The 14172-nt window shown below is 52.2% G+C and overlaps 1 protein-coding gene across 2 annotated transcripts in view; it reads right to left on the bottom strand.

The window, feature by feature from the left end:
* The window catches only part of ABTB2 (ankyrin repeat and BTB domain containing 2), a 186155-nt gene that overhangs the window by 38553 nt on the left and 133430 nt on the right, over positions 1–14172 (bottom strand). Inside the window, exons 2-3 of one of the 2 annotated variants that reach the window (XM_003587004.6) lie at positions 10992–11138; positions 3558–3771 (exon numbers count right to left, since the gene is read on the bottom strand). In XM_003587004.6, coding sequence (XP_003587052.4) covers positions 3558–3771; positions 10992–11138 — 361 coding nt within the window. The other variant, XM_059875160.1, reaches the window with a different exon arrangement.

Genomic DNA, 14172 nt, shown 5'->3' on the forward strand with positions numbered 1-14172 from the left:
AACACCAGCAGGGCCTGAGCCTTTGGAGCGTGCTTCTCTCCACAGAGGGGCACTGTGAAGGGCTGGGGTGGGGAGAGGGGAGCCAGGGGCCAGGGCGTGAAGCTCAAGCAAATGAACTGAGGTGTAGACAAGCGGCCCACCTTCGTTCCCAGTATTCCGCAGGTGTCTGGCTTCTCCGGGCTGCTGGCAGCACTTCTTGGGGAGTCTGAGCACCCCCAGTGCCCAAGGGGCACTTTCTGAGGCAGAAAGCCAGATTTCTGCCCCCCTCCACCTCCACCCCCTCTGCCTCTCTAGCTGTATCTGTCTCCCTCCATGTGCTCTGCTATATGATGTTCTCGTCCAGCAACTCACTGGCGAGACAGCAGACCTCCCTCCGCTCCTGCATGTCTCCACGACCTCCCTCCCCACATCCCCAAACTCCTCATTCCCAGGAGGACCATGCTCTCTGTTCTGGCTCCCCGTCCCTCTGCGTCCAGGCACAGTGAGCAAGGACCGTGCTGAGCCAGATGGCTGTCCGTTCTCCTCCAGACCACGGAGCGGGGGGAAGGAGGCTCCCCCCATCTCCCTGGGTAACCCTGGATCTCTGACAGCAAGTGCTTTCACTTTCTGAGCTTGGTCACAGGTGATGATGTGCCCTGCAGGGTGGCAGCTGGGACTAATCTTGTGTTTGAGACCCTGCTGTATGCCTCGCTGGTGCCTGTGATGCAAAGCTGCCAGCAAGAAAGGGATCCTGGGAGGGTGCAGGGAGGTTTCAGCTGCAGGGGCCCTCCCCAGGAGGCGAGGAAGGTGTCCTGGGAGAGGAGAGGCTGGTGGGGCTGGAACAGCCCTGGAGGAGGGGGGTCCCCAGGGCTGGGACCCACCCAGATTTTCTTAGAGCTTTAGGATTGGCTTTCAGCCGGGGCTGGGAATGCTGTAGCCTGGCTGGTGGAGGGCGAGGGCCTTCACGTCAGAGACCTGATTTGAATCCTTGCCCGGGTACTTAGCAGCTCGGTGCCCCCCAGCCCTGTGCCCCCATTTGTAATGTTAGCACGCACCTTGCTGATTCATTGTGGGGCACGGAAGTAGCAGAAGTAGGTAGAGCTGCCCCTTTAAAGGGAAGAGGTGGCTCCTTTCACGTGTGTTATCTCACAGCCCCATTTTACAGATAGGGAGCCTGAGGCGTGGAGGGGCCTGTGTGGGAGGCTGGATCTGAGCTCAGGCTCTGTCTGAAGCCTGTGCTCCCTTCCCCACTGTTTCCCGGCTCACCGCGGTGGCAGATGGAAGCACGTAAGAGCGCCTCCTTGTGCCCCTGCAAAGCTGCCCCCTTGCAGTCCCTACTTCCCTCCTCCCTCCAAACCCAGAGCAGGAGGCCATGGGGAGGATGGTCCTCATGGAGAGATAGTGGAGCCCCATCGACTAGTGTAGAGGTGGCCTGTGGCATAGCAGGGACCCAGGATGAGCTTCGTGGACAGATGAATGCATGACCCACCCGGCCCTTGTCAGCATTATTGTGGTCACACACAGCACCCAGCGGGAAGGGAGAAGGGCAGTTTCTTCAAAGCAGAAACCTACGAGCACAGACTGGAGTGGCACCATCAATGGTGTTATGGGCCAAACCCAAGTTACTGAACTGAGCTCCTTAGCCCACGTGTGCGAGGTCATGGAAGAGGTCCCTTAATCCCAACAGAGCCAGACATCCCCAAACCATCGAATTCCCAAGCAGACCCAGAGGTTCTGCCCTATTCTGGTTGCAAGACCTGACCCCATGTTCCAGACCCGGGACAGAGGGAGGAAGCTCAAGGGAATGAAGTGGGGGATGGGAGAGGACAGAGACACTGCCAGACTCACAGAAGCAAAGGGTGTCTCCCTGGAGCCCTAGCAAGCTCCAGCCTCTGTGCACAGGAGTGAAGAGGGTCCTCAGAGCTCTGCTGAGGGTGTCAGAGCGGCAGTGCCTCACAGGGACATGTGGCCTGGCCTGCGGCGGGAAGGCCAGCCTGGCTCTCCAAGGGCGGCAGGGCCTCCCTTGGGTGGCAGGGCTCCCAGAGGGAGCCCAAGTCCAGCAGGACCTGCTTAGCAGCCAGGAGGTGGGCCATTAGAGAGCTGTCGGGCCGTCCACCCGCCTGGGTATTCTTAAGGTGTCCTCCTTACCGTGCCCAAATCTGACATTTGGGGATTCTTTTTTCCTCATGGTGGTTCCAATTTTCCATGTGTCTAACACTCATTTGAAATGATTCATGGAAAAATGCCTTTGTGTCCAATTTCTTTGTGCCACAGACAGTGCGGTTTGTAAATAATGGGCTATCTAAACACACACTGGTGTGTATGTTACCACTCCAGCGCAGCTGCAACAATCACACACAGACAAGCGGCCTGGGTCACACAGGAACCCTGATGCCATGTTTCGGAACATCAGGCCCTGGGAATCCTCCCGGGAGGAAAGCCAGAGGGTGGCCACAAACACATCCCAGGGATTCTGGGCACAGTGCCTGCAGAAGAGCACCTCCCCGGCCATCGCCGTAGCCAATGGCCATGGTCACAGCCCAAGGGCCAAGCCGCCCAGCCTGGGGCAGCGGGTCCCAGGGAGGTACTTCCGCCTCCTCTCCCAGTCACCTTTGCTTGTGCGACCCAGCCTCAGGCACCCTCGGGGACCTCACCGACCAATAAGCAAGGCCCCTCTCTCCCCATCCCCACCCTCTCCAGATGTTTTCTTGGCCCTTTCGCCCTCCCAGCCAAGCTCTGACAACCACAACAATTTCTCCGCAAAGCAGAAACAGCTGGGGCGGAGGGCCCATGCTCTGACCCCACCTCCCTGCTGGTGCTTCCTTCAGGGAAGCAGGGGCCTCCACCTGCCACCTTCTCACTCTGTGTCAGGCCCTGCCTGCCTCGGCCCTGCATTCGCTAGATAGCTCCCAGAGGATTAAGATGATGATGATCCAATTCCATCAGTTGGGAAAGGGCTGGGCCCCTATGGGAGAGCACTAGACTGAAGCCAGCAGGCCTGGGCCCTGGGGCTGTTCATCCACTAACTTGCTGGGGATCAGATAATCGTCCAGAGCCATGATGTTCCCATCCGTAAAATGAGTGGACGGGGCAAAACATGCCTGAGATTTCTAACAAGAATGATGGTAACAGTGACATCGCGGTCATCAACAGAGGTGACGGCTACCACTGATGGAGGGCCAGTTACCACCCAGACGTTGTCCTAAGTGCTTTTTCTGAGAGCGTGAGCTCACGCGCGTCTTACCACCCACCTTTCTAGGTAGGAGTGAATACCTCATTTTATAAAAGAGGCAAATGAATTTCTGAGAGCCCAGGTGATGAGTGCTAGAGCTGAGAGGGGCCAAAGCCCAACTTCGGAGCCTCAGCAACCCACAATACATCAGTCCAGGGTCAACAAGCCCCGCTGCACTCCAAGGCCAGACCTTCCTCCATCTGAATGCACAGTCCTCGCCGTGTCAGGCCACCTCCCCACAGGCAAACAGGCCAGGGTCAGGGCTCTTCGGCCACCTTGTCAGGCACTCCACATGCACACGGGGTCGCGTGGCCCACCAGGTACGCAGCCCAAGGCAGAGCCCTACCGTTCATTGTTCAGCGCCATCCTCGGGGGGTCCAGGTTGGGGTTCTCCATGGACTCCATCTGTGGACACCGCAGGAAGTAGTACAGTGTGTGGAGGGCGTCGGGGGACCAGGTGATGGGCTGGGGCGGCTGCCGGGCCTGGCGGGCGGGGCTGGAGCCTGGACACAGCGGGTGGCGGCCCTGCATGTGGTGCATGGCGCGCGAGACCAGGTCACCTGGCGGGGAGGCGGGCAGGAGAGAGCGGGAGAAACAGAAAACGTTTGAGTCGCCAGTGCACATTCTTCCAAGGATCCTTGCTGGCTAGAGGAACAGTGCCTAAGCCGGCATGCATAATTACTGTTTACCCAGAGGCAGCAGGCGGAGGTGGCAACTGTCACCCAGATGCGCAATAGCAATCTAGATTCCCTTTCACTTCCAGTCCTGCCCTAACAGTTCAATGAAACACTTGGCAGGGCCCGGCCCCACCAGACCTTATGCTAATACAGTTTCTTTTTCAACATCCCCACTCTCTCCACCATCCCACGGGCCTGCTCCCGGCTCCGACCATGGGAATCTCTCTGGGCCTCTCCTCTCAGCCTCTAATTCCCGTGCCAGGCTGTGTGGTGGTTCTTTCCTGTGCTGTCTGGGGCAGTTCAAGTACTTCTTTTTTTGTTAATTATTTTTAAAATTTTTGGCTGCGTGGGCCGTTTGCTGTGGTGTGTGGGCTTTCTCTAGATGCAATGGGGGGCTTCTCTCCAGTTGCGGCCCTCAGGTTTTTGTTGCAGAGCATGGGCTCTACAGCATACGGGCTCAGTAGTTGAGGAGTGAGGGGTTAGCTGCCCCGTGGCATGTAGGATCTTAGTTTCCTGACCAAAGTTGGAACACACATCCTCAGCATTGGAAGGCGGATTCTTAACCACTAGACCACCAGGGGAGTCCCTGAAGTGCAGGTACTTCTGCAGAAAAGGGCTTCCCTTTCCAGTGGCCCCAAGGAAAACTCTTACCACCACCGTCCACTATGCTTACTACGTGCTGGGTGTTCCATTTTTCTAGAAAAAGGATTTAATTTGATTTGTACACTGCTGGGGTCCAAGTATATCCCCATTTTACAGATGAAGAAACTGAGGTTCATCTAGTAAGTAAATATTTACTGACCTCATGCATTTCCCTGGTCACAGGGATACCACGGTGTCCAGAGGTTAAGTAAATGGTGGAGTCTAGATTTGAATCCACATCTGTGTGTCTCCAAAGTCCATGAACTGAGAGGAGGCCCAGGCCACGGCCTGCCCTCCTGAAGGTTGTGGGGTCCTCAGGTTCCTATATCCTGTGCTGTGATTCTTCCCCAGTCAAGTCTTTTCAACACCCCACCAGCTTAGGACAGGAAACATCCCATCATTGTGTGAGGCCACAATGCTGAGAAAGGATGGTGAAACAACCCCAGGCACCCGCGGGCCCCTCGCTCTAGGAAAAGTGGCGCCTTCCGTTCTTCTCAGGCCTGAGAACTCAGAGGAGCGTCCCCTGCGGGTCAGCTTCCTACACCCCCATGCAGTTCCTCACAGATAGCCCCCTGGATAGAAAGCCTCTGCGCAAAGCTGAACCTATGGAGGGAGAAACCAGCAGGTTTTATTATGGCAGGTGAAGTGTCATTTGATGTTGGCAGGACCAAATAAATCATTCACTTATTCCCTTAAGCTTCCCTGCGGAGCATCTGGGTCCAGTACCCTGTTCCACGTATCCCTGGGGCCCTGTACAGGTTCTACTGCACAACAGGTGCTCAGCAAACATCTGAAGAATGAAAACGTACCCTTACACATTCACTTCATTCTGAAACATTTCTGGTGGTACTTGACTTGAGCTCATCAGATGCCAAGTCCTCCCATGACCGCCAGAGTGACAACATTTGGTTTCCAAGCAGGGACAGTGACAGTCCTGGAACTAGAGCCCTCCACGCAGGGAAAGAGCCCTCCATGCCCCCTCACCCCTGGGTCCTCACTCCTCTATATACAGCGGACCCTGCTCAGCCCACAGCTGTAGCTTGGGTGCCTCCTGCCAGATCCCAGGGCCAAGAGGGCTGAGAGCACAGAGTCCCTGATACCTGCCTGGTTCCATCCCCAAAACTGACTTAATTGGCCTGGGGCAGAACCCAGGTATCTATAGTTTGTAAAACTTCCCTTGCTGAATCTAATGTCCAGTCAGATTTGAGAATCATCAGGTAAGTGGATTAAAAGCGTAGATTCCAGAGTCAGACCTGCCTGGGTTTCAAACTGTGTGCCTTCTGTAAGTTACTTATCAAAGCCTCAGTTTCCTTATCTGTAAAATAATTGCTTCTAACCACAAGTTCTGAGAATTCAAATAAATAACCAACGTGAAGGACTTAACATCATGCTTGGCACAAAGGGCTTGGTAAAGTTAAATACATCACCATTATTATTCCTGTCCTTTGTTGTCGTTATCCTTCTAGACTACAGGCCACCTTGTCATGCTCTTTCTCCTAGGACCTCTGCCTGCAGTCAAGTGCTTCTCCACCTTTCCCAGGACAGGAGGAGTCCAGCCCTGCAATGTCAAATCCCAGCTCTGCCCTCAGGTCCTGGGTGGTAGAAACTGGTCCCAATAACCCCAGGCCAAGCCGCGTCCCAGAAGCTAGTTGCAGAGCTATGTTGGCTGCAATAAGTTGAAACCCGGCTCCCGTATCTCCAGGTCTGAATGTCATAACCGTTGGCACGACCACAGGACCATGAGGAGAATTCAGAGTCCCTGATAGCATCAAAGAAACCTTGGTGAAATATCATTTCAAAGTTTGATAAGGTAGAAGTCGTTACCATTCTTTACATTTAAGATTATTGCGCTGTTTCTGGTGTAGACCCTGTGGCAGCACGTTTCCAGCCAGAATGCAGGCAAGAAAGTCAAGGAAGGGACAGAGGTGTCTCCTAAGAGTTCCCTAAAAGGGAAGCCAGGAAGAGAGAGGCTTCCTGAAAGTTCAGAAAACCATGAAGGCATGGGAACTAGAGATGGAGACCCTGGATACTTCGCTCCAAGCCAAGCTGCAGGTGACCAGTCTCTCTCAAAGACCAAAAAAAACAGATGCCTGCAGACAACTCTGATCAGGCATCTAAAGACTTAGGCTGCGCTGCAGCGCCGTGTAACAGGCAAAGACAGCCGCGTGCTCTGGATGGTCTCCCTGAGAGACTGTCCTCCCTGCCACTTTCTATTTTCTAGGCTTCGTGACAGACATGAAAAGATACGACAAAATCTCTAGTCAACCACCCCATCAGTGAGGCATTTCCATTCCATAGATGAGGACACAGGCTTATACAAGTTACATGTGTCCAGGGGCACAAGCAGCGAGGGGACCAGTCAGGATTTGAACTGTGGTCCCTGTGTACCCAACACATGCTCTCGAGCATTGCAACACTGCTTACTCGAAGGGCGGTCTGCAGACTGGAACAGGTCTGTGAAACTGGTGGTTACTGGTTCAGAAGTTCAATTCAGAAACTGAAAGTGAGCTTGAAAAAATTTCCAGAGCAGTCTGACAGAGTGATTTTTATGCTTATTTAACCTAATAATAAAATAAGATGACTTGCATCTGACCTGCACTTTATTTTGTGTTTCTAGACATTCCTTTTTATTTTATAAAAGTTTCAGTTTGCAATAGAGCTATGCTAAGTTGCTTAGTTATCTCCAACTCTGGAGACCCCATGGACTATAGCCTGCCAGACTCCTCTGTCCATGGGATTCTCTAGGAAGAATACTGGAGTGGGATGTCATACCCTCCTCCAGGGGATCTTCCCAACCCAGGGATCGAACCCACATCTCTTGCATCTCCTGCATTGGCAGGCAGGTTCTTTACCACTAGCGCCACTTGGGAAGCCCAACAGAGCTGAAGATATACCACTCCTGGCCCATCACCACAGTGAGTTTGAGAAGCTGTGGCCCAACGGGGCTGTGCTATTGGTTTGGCACAACTGGGCTCTCAGAGCTGCTTCTGACATGTCTTTATACTAGAGAATCAATTGACCCTAAGCTTGATGAGACTTCAGTCTAAAGCCCAGGAACACCCAGGAGCAGGGAGAAACACCCTTTCTTCTTGCTAGTCATGAGAGCCTTGATCAGAGGTGCTATGGGTTCCCTCTGGGCTGTCTAACGCCCATCTGGAGCCATTGGATAAAAAGAGCAGGGGAGAGACTTCCCTGGTGGCCCAGTGCCTAACACTTTGCACTCCCAATGCAGGGGGCCTGGTTCAATCCCTGGTCAAGGAACTAGATCCCACATACCACAACTAAGGGTCTGCAAACTGCACCTAAAGATCCCACATGCTGCAACTAAGATCTGGTGCAATAAAAAAAAAAAAAAAAAGAGCAGGGGTAACCTGGGATTTAACACTGTCCCCAAAATGAGGCCCACACCACCTGGTTCCCTTTAAAAAAGTGTTTCATTTCTTTCTTATTCCCTCCCATTTACATTCTCATAAGTAGAGAGGGACAGAGGAAAAGACAAGTGGCTGGAGCTCCCTGTGCAGCAGATACAAGAGTGAGACTTCCTGACCTACCTGGCAGGCTGGTCCTGGCAAGGTGCAGCGAGAGGATGCATGTTAAACCCGGGCTAAACTCTCAGGGACGAGGTACTCAGTGCCAAGTATCACTAGCCTCATTAAGTTCTTTAGTCTCGGAGGGAAAAACTGCAATATCTGCCTCCACCTTCAGCTTCTTCCTCTTTCATGATGATTAGCAAAAACACTGGTTTCAGAGTGAGAGAGCTTGGGAGTTGTGCAACATGACACAGCCAGTTGGGTCGTTGGTGAAAGATGCTCTGGGCATCCTTCTTACCTTTGGCCTGAGGAATGGCTGAGCCAGGATAAGGACCAATCCTAGGTGGGCTTTAGGAGGCAAAAACTGGGTGACAGACGATTCATTGGGCTTCCCAGGTGGCACCAGTGGTAAAGAACCTGCCTGCCAATGCAGGACAGACAGGTTCGATCTCTGGGTTGGGAAGATCCCCTGCAGGAGGGCATGGTAACCCACTCCAGTATTCTTGCCTGGAGAATCCCATGGACAGAGAAGCCTGGTGGTTTACAGTTCATAGGGTCACCAAGAGTTGGACACAACTGGAGTGACTCAGCACGCAGCGACTTCATTTCTGCACACACATGGCTCAGATACTGTCCTCAACACTAGAGATACGTACTCCAGGGGTACAACAGAGAAGGTCTGCATTCTTGTGATGGTGACTTTCTAATCACATGGGCGAGATGACCAACTACTCACCTGCCAAGTGTCCATTAGTGCTTGGAATAAACCAAAGCCGTAAGATGGGGCACAGAGGAATGAGGGTGGGACCTGGAGTCTCTGCAGGGTCTGTGGGCAAGCCCTGTCTAGTAAGTGTTATTTGGCAGAAATTTGGAGAACATGCCATGATTGGGCACCTGGGGGAAATGGTCACGGGCAGAGGAACAACTAGTGCAAAGGCCCTGGCGGGGGAGGATCTTGGCCAGGAGACCAGGGTGGTTTGCAGGGCGGTCAGCAAGAGAAGAATAGTAGGTGATGAAGCCAGATGGATGACATCTCCAGTCCCGGATTTCATGAGTGTGTTGGAAAGCCATGGGGAGAATGGAGGGGATACTCAGCAGCAGAGTGACATAATCCAACTTGGGTTTTAAATAGCCCTGGTTTGGGCTGAGTTGTTGGAAGTGAAGGTGGTGAAAGGAGAAAACCAAAAATCGGGATAGTTTTAGAAGGTAGAAACAACAGGACTTGGTCCCTGGGCTGAGTGACAAGGACAGAAAGATGAAAAGCCTGTCCCCTGAGAGTAGTTTCTGAATGCCCGTCTTGTGTCTGACTGTGGTTTGTAATGGGCATGGAGACTACTACAATAAAAGGCTCTATGATAAAAGTCAAGCTCAGATTCCAATCTTGACCTCAGCTGCCTTGAGATGCTGGTGGCTGGGCCGTTAGCCACGTCTAGGAAGCCCATGCGTGAGTGTGTGCTAAGTCACTTGAGTCGACTCTTTGCGACCCTATGGGCTATAGCAAACCATAGCCCTAAGTAATTCAGAGCTTTGCTAAAGCTAGACACAGCAGGAGTCAAGCCCTCACTTGGATTCTTCCAATCAGCAGTCTGACTTGGGGGCAATGACTTTTCCTCTCGAAGCCTCAGTTCCCTCACCAGGACTGCTGAGCTGTTCTGCAGAGGAAATGAGATCACGTGACTAAGGTGCTTTATACAGTGCCTTGCATACACTAAGTGCTCACAATGTTCCGAATGTGAAACAAAACCCAAGTGCTCTCCAGTGGACTGAAGCCTACATATGTTCCCCATTGTCCTCGGGCCAGGAGAGTTCATCACACAGACTCTGCGTAGCTCCAAAGACAGCCCACACACCCAAGCCCACTTCCTGCAGGGGTCCCAAGGGGCAGGGGACCCAGGTGGCCATGCTGGAATGCACCTAGGAGACAAAGAGCCTGAAGTCCCGCTTTCTGAACCAGCCCTTTTACCAATCTGCTCTGTGACCTTGAACCAGGCACCTTTACTTCCTGTCCTGGGAGGGAAGGAAGGCTGGGGGCAGGAAGGAGGAAGCTGTGTCCTAAAGAAGCAGAAAGGCTCGCCATTCACTATTCAGGGGCCAGAAACCTCAGAGAAATCACAAGCGGAAAAGGCAGGAGCAGAGTGAAACTCCATCTGTTTCCACGCTGTGTGCTACGACCCCGGGCGGGTGTGCCCACCCTCTGCTGGGTGGGCTTATGACACAGGAAGGGAGAACTGAGGAGGCTGAGAGTGCAGTTTGATTGCTCAAATAATCGGGATAACGAGAGGGAGAGACTGGGGGCACGGGGATCTCTGGCCTCCTAACACACTTTTTTGAAGCAGCTGTCAAACGGTAATGACCTAGACCCATGGGTTTCCCAGTGTGTTTCAGAGAGCCCCGAGGTCCTGGGGGATGCCCAGGGCTCAGCAGGGCTGAGTCCGCAGACCACACCCGCCTTCTGCCAGCCAGAGAAGTTTTGCTTTTTTCTTCTTTTTTTTATGTTGAGGCTTCAGGACATGCGTTCTTTCTAACACTGGCTATAAATTCAGAGTCTTTGGGGCCAGGCAGGTAAAATAAATGCGTGAGACAGGTCAGCTATGAGATACCGAGGTATGTGACAATGAAGGGAACGCCTGCTGTCCCCTTAGCTACCTCTCGGCTCCCCTGATCACCAGCATTCAGGGCTGGGGCACAGTTGTGTCAGATGGTCTGATTTCTCTAGAGAAACCAGAGATCTGGGTTTGGATGTGATTAAAGGCACCTCCTGGTCAATCCACGCATGTGTGTGGGCCACTGGTTTGCAACCTCTGGCCTTAAAGGATGGACAGTTTTCGGAGAAGGCAGGACACGGGCAGAGGAGGAGGAAGCCAGGACCCAGAAGGCGGGCTCTTCCCCACCTCTCCCTCGGGGCCAGCGGGCTGTGGGGGCTCCACTCACTCAGCTCAGAGATGCTCCCCACACAGGTGGCCAGGAGGGACTGCTCCAGGGTCCGGAGCTCCAGCTGCGCGTAGGCGTCGGCTCTCTCGTCGTGGCCCAGGGACCCCCCGTTGTAGGGGCTGAAGTACGCGGGGAGGGAGAGGACACCTGTGGGGAGACAAAGTGGATGTCAGTGAGTATAATCAATAAACAATCGATGATAAGAATAAAATAGTTTTATTTGAGCCAAATGGAGGACTACCCTAGAAGCGTGCTGCCCAGATTACTCTGAGAAACTGCTTCAGAGAAGCAGAGTCTTCAGCAGTTTTGTACGTTGTCAGAATAAAGAATATTAAACAAGTCAGTGTTACATCTCTTCAAAGTGTGAAAAGAAAAAGAAAAGAACAGACCGGCATGTACACAGAGTCATTAAGGCCTTCGCACCTGGGAAGGGAGTCTTCATCATCCAGGGAGAGCCAGTAGCAGCATCCCAGGAAGAGGGGCATTTCATCTTTATTTTTCCATTTTTTTAAAAAGATTTTTTTGGCTGTGGACCAGTTTTAAAGTCTTCATTGAATTTGTTACAACACTGCTTCCGTTTTATGTTTCAGTGTTTTAGCATGTGGGATCTTAGTTCCACAACCAGGGATTGAACCCCCACCCCCGCACTGGAAGTGAACTCTTAACCACTGGACTGCCAGGGAAGTCCTTAAACTTTATTTTTAACGTAGACATTATTTGCTTCCAGTCAATGTGCCCTTTTCTTCAGCAATTAAAGCAGATGTACAGTGTATGTTTGATAGGCCACAGGTTATTTTGGTTAGCATAAAATTCAAGTTAGGGACTTTCCTGGTGGCCCAGTGGCTAAGACACCAAGCTTCCAATGCAGGGGGCCTGGGTTTGACCTCTGGTCGGGAAATTGGATCCTGCATGCTGCAACAACTAAAGATCCCACATGCCAAAATGAAAACCCAGAGCTGCCAAAATAAACAAACAGCAACAAAAAAATCAAATTAACTCATGTATAAGCCAGAATGACTTCCTTATATCTCAGTATGTGAAAATGTCTTTTATCAACAAGTCGCCTGAGGAAGGAAGCAAAGCTGGAAATCCACAGCCCTGTTTCCCATCTGGTGGAGTGGGCCAATTGCAAGGTTCCACTTAGGACAGATGACTTTTAACTGTGGCCGGTGCTGCGGGAGCCAGAAGGCGGGGTGGCCCACCTGCACATGCGGTTTAAAGCGGTGGAGATCACCCCTTCTTGAAGCTGCATAAGGAACTGGCCTCCAGACACCCGTGGGCCACACAAGCATTCACTCATCCCTTCCCCTCTTCACTCACTGAATATTCAGAGTGCTTCCCAGGCATTGTGCGGTCTTCAGGATTCCAGGGTGACAAAGAGACCCGGCGTTGTCCTCACATTGCTCAGGGAATGGGGCATCAAATACAAAGGTCCACCACGCCCACCCAAAGGCCAGCATCACCCCCGGAGTCCTCTCACTTCCTCATGCTGCCCACACACCACCCCCTTCTCCTTTTCCAAGCCAAGAACAGGACTAAGAGAAACCAGAAAAAAGGATGCTGGCTTCCCCCACTCCAGCCACTGGCCAAGGCCAATTAGTGTTTTTCATTAGCACTTCAACAACAGCGGAGCCGAGCTGTCAGAATCAATCCCAGAGGGTGACAGCGTGTAAATTTCTTCAACTCACTGTGTGGCTTCTTTGAAAACACCAGAGAAGCAAAATCAGACTGGCTTAAAACTGAGGCGTTGGTTGTTGAGGCATGTAGCCACAGAGATTCCCAGTTTTTGATAACCACTATTTCTTTGATCAAGGCATCTTTGTCCAACCCCCTTGAACTTTTTTTTTTGAAAAAGCAAAATACCCACAGGAATTTAATCAGTCACTTTGGGAAAAATCTCTTAAAATTCCTTGAGATAATGGGAGAGCCCCTGGGATGTGGCCAAATCTGGGCTAGGATTCCCTATCCTGCCCACAGAAATTGTCACAAGGATGACAACAGCCATGGGTCCCGCAGCAAAGAGCTCAAGACAGGGCCTTAGAGCTGGAGGCTTTGGGTTCATGATTCTGGCTCTGTCACTGAACCAGCTGTGTGATCTTGGGCAAGTTACTTCACTTCTCTGTGCCTCAGATTCCTCACGTAACTACAGATAACAAAGGCTACTGAGCTTACAGTGTGGCAGTGCGGAATGACTTGAGTTGCTGAATGTCAACGCTTGGACTGCTGTGAGGTTCAGAGTTAAAGGCTCTTCAGTTGCTATTACAGGTATTTTTCCTATGTGTTGGGAACGCAGACTTCATGTATTATTCTTTCAACAAGGTAGGCACCTCTGTCTCCATTTTAGATACTGTGCAGAGAGTTTTAATAACTTGCTGTACTAAGTGGCAGAGCTGGGATTTGAATCCAGGTCTGACTGGCCCTAGAATATATGCATTTCACCCCTCTGTGAGCCCAGATTCACACCACCAAGCTCACCTATGGCTGTCCTGATTCAGGGCTGTTTTCCTGCTCGGTTCACTCCAGAAGTCCCTGTGCTGGGCCTCACACACAGGGCAGTCTTCCTCCTGCCAGATCCTGGCAGCGGACTTTGACCAGTCTCAAGGTTCAGCTGCCATGCAGCCCTGCCCCACTAGCCTGCCCTTCCCCCAACCCCGCCTCCAGGCCTCCTCTGCGCTCCCTCTCTGCCCTGCTGTGTGCCTGAGACCTGCGCCCTGAGTCTCCCTTCGACCCTTCCAGGATGGCAGTGGTGACTGACCTGGCAAAGCAGGGCATCAAAGCTCTGTTTCCAGTGGGAGGACGAGGGTATGAGTGGGTCCCCAAAGGGGAACCTCTCCCTGACAGCTGAGGACCCAAACACATTAGGAAGGGCTGGCTCTGGGCATTAAAACAAGTAAAACAAAAGACAACCCCCACCCACCCACCCCCTCAACTAAAAAAGCTCAACCCCACGGACAGCCCAAACATTTGGGAGGGTCTCTATGCAACGAGAGGTCCTAATGCAGGCCTCACTCTCCCCCTTCTCTTCATTATTAATCCACAGAAACAATGCCGGGGACATGTGGATCAAATTTACAGTGCTTAGGGCAAGGGAATAGGAAGGTCAGCTGATTTGTCAAAGGATTCCCAGAGAGAAATATTATGTCAGTGGATCTAGTAACAAGAGCTGACAACTCCATTAATA

This window comes from Bos taurus, chromosome 15 (assembly GCF_002263795.3).
Source record: "Bos taurus isolate L1 Dominette 01449 registration number 42190680 breed Hereford chromosome 15, ARS-UCD2.0, whole genome shotgun sequence".
NCBI classification, from domain to species: domain Eukaryota; kingdom Metazoa; phylum Chordata; class Mammalia; order Artiodactyla; family Bovidae; genus Bos; species Bos taurus.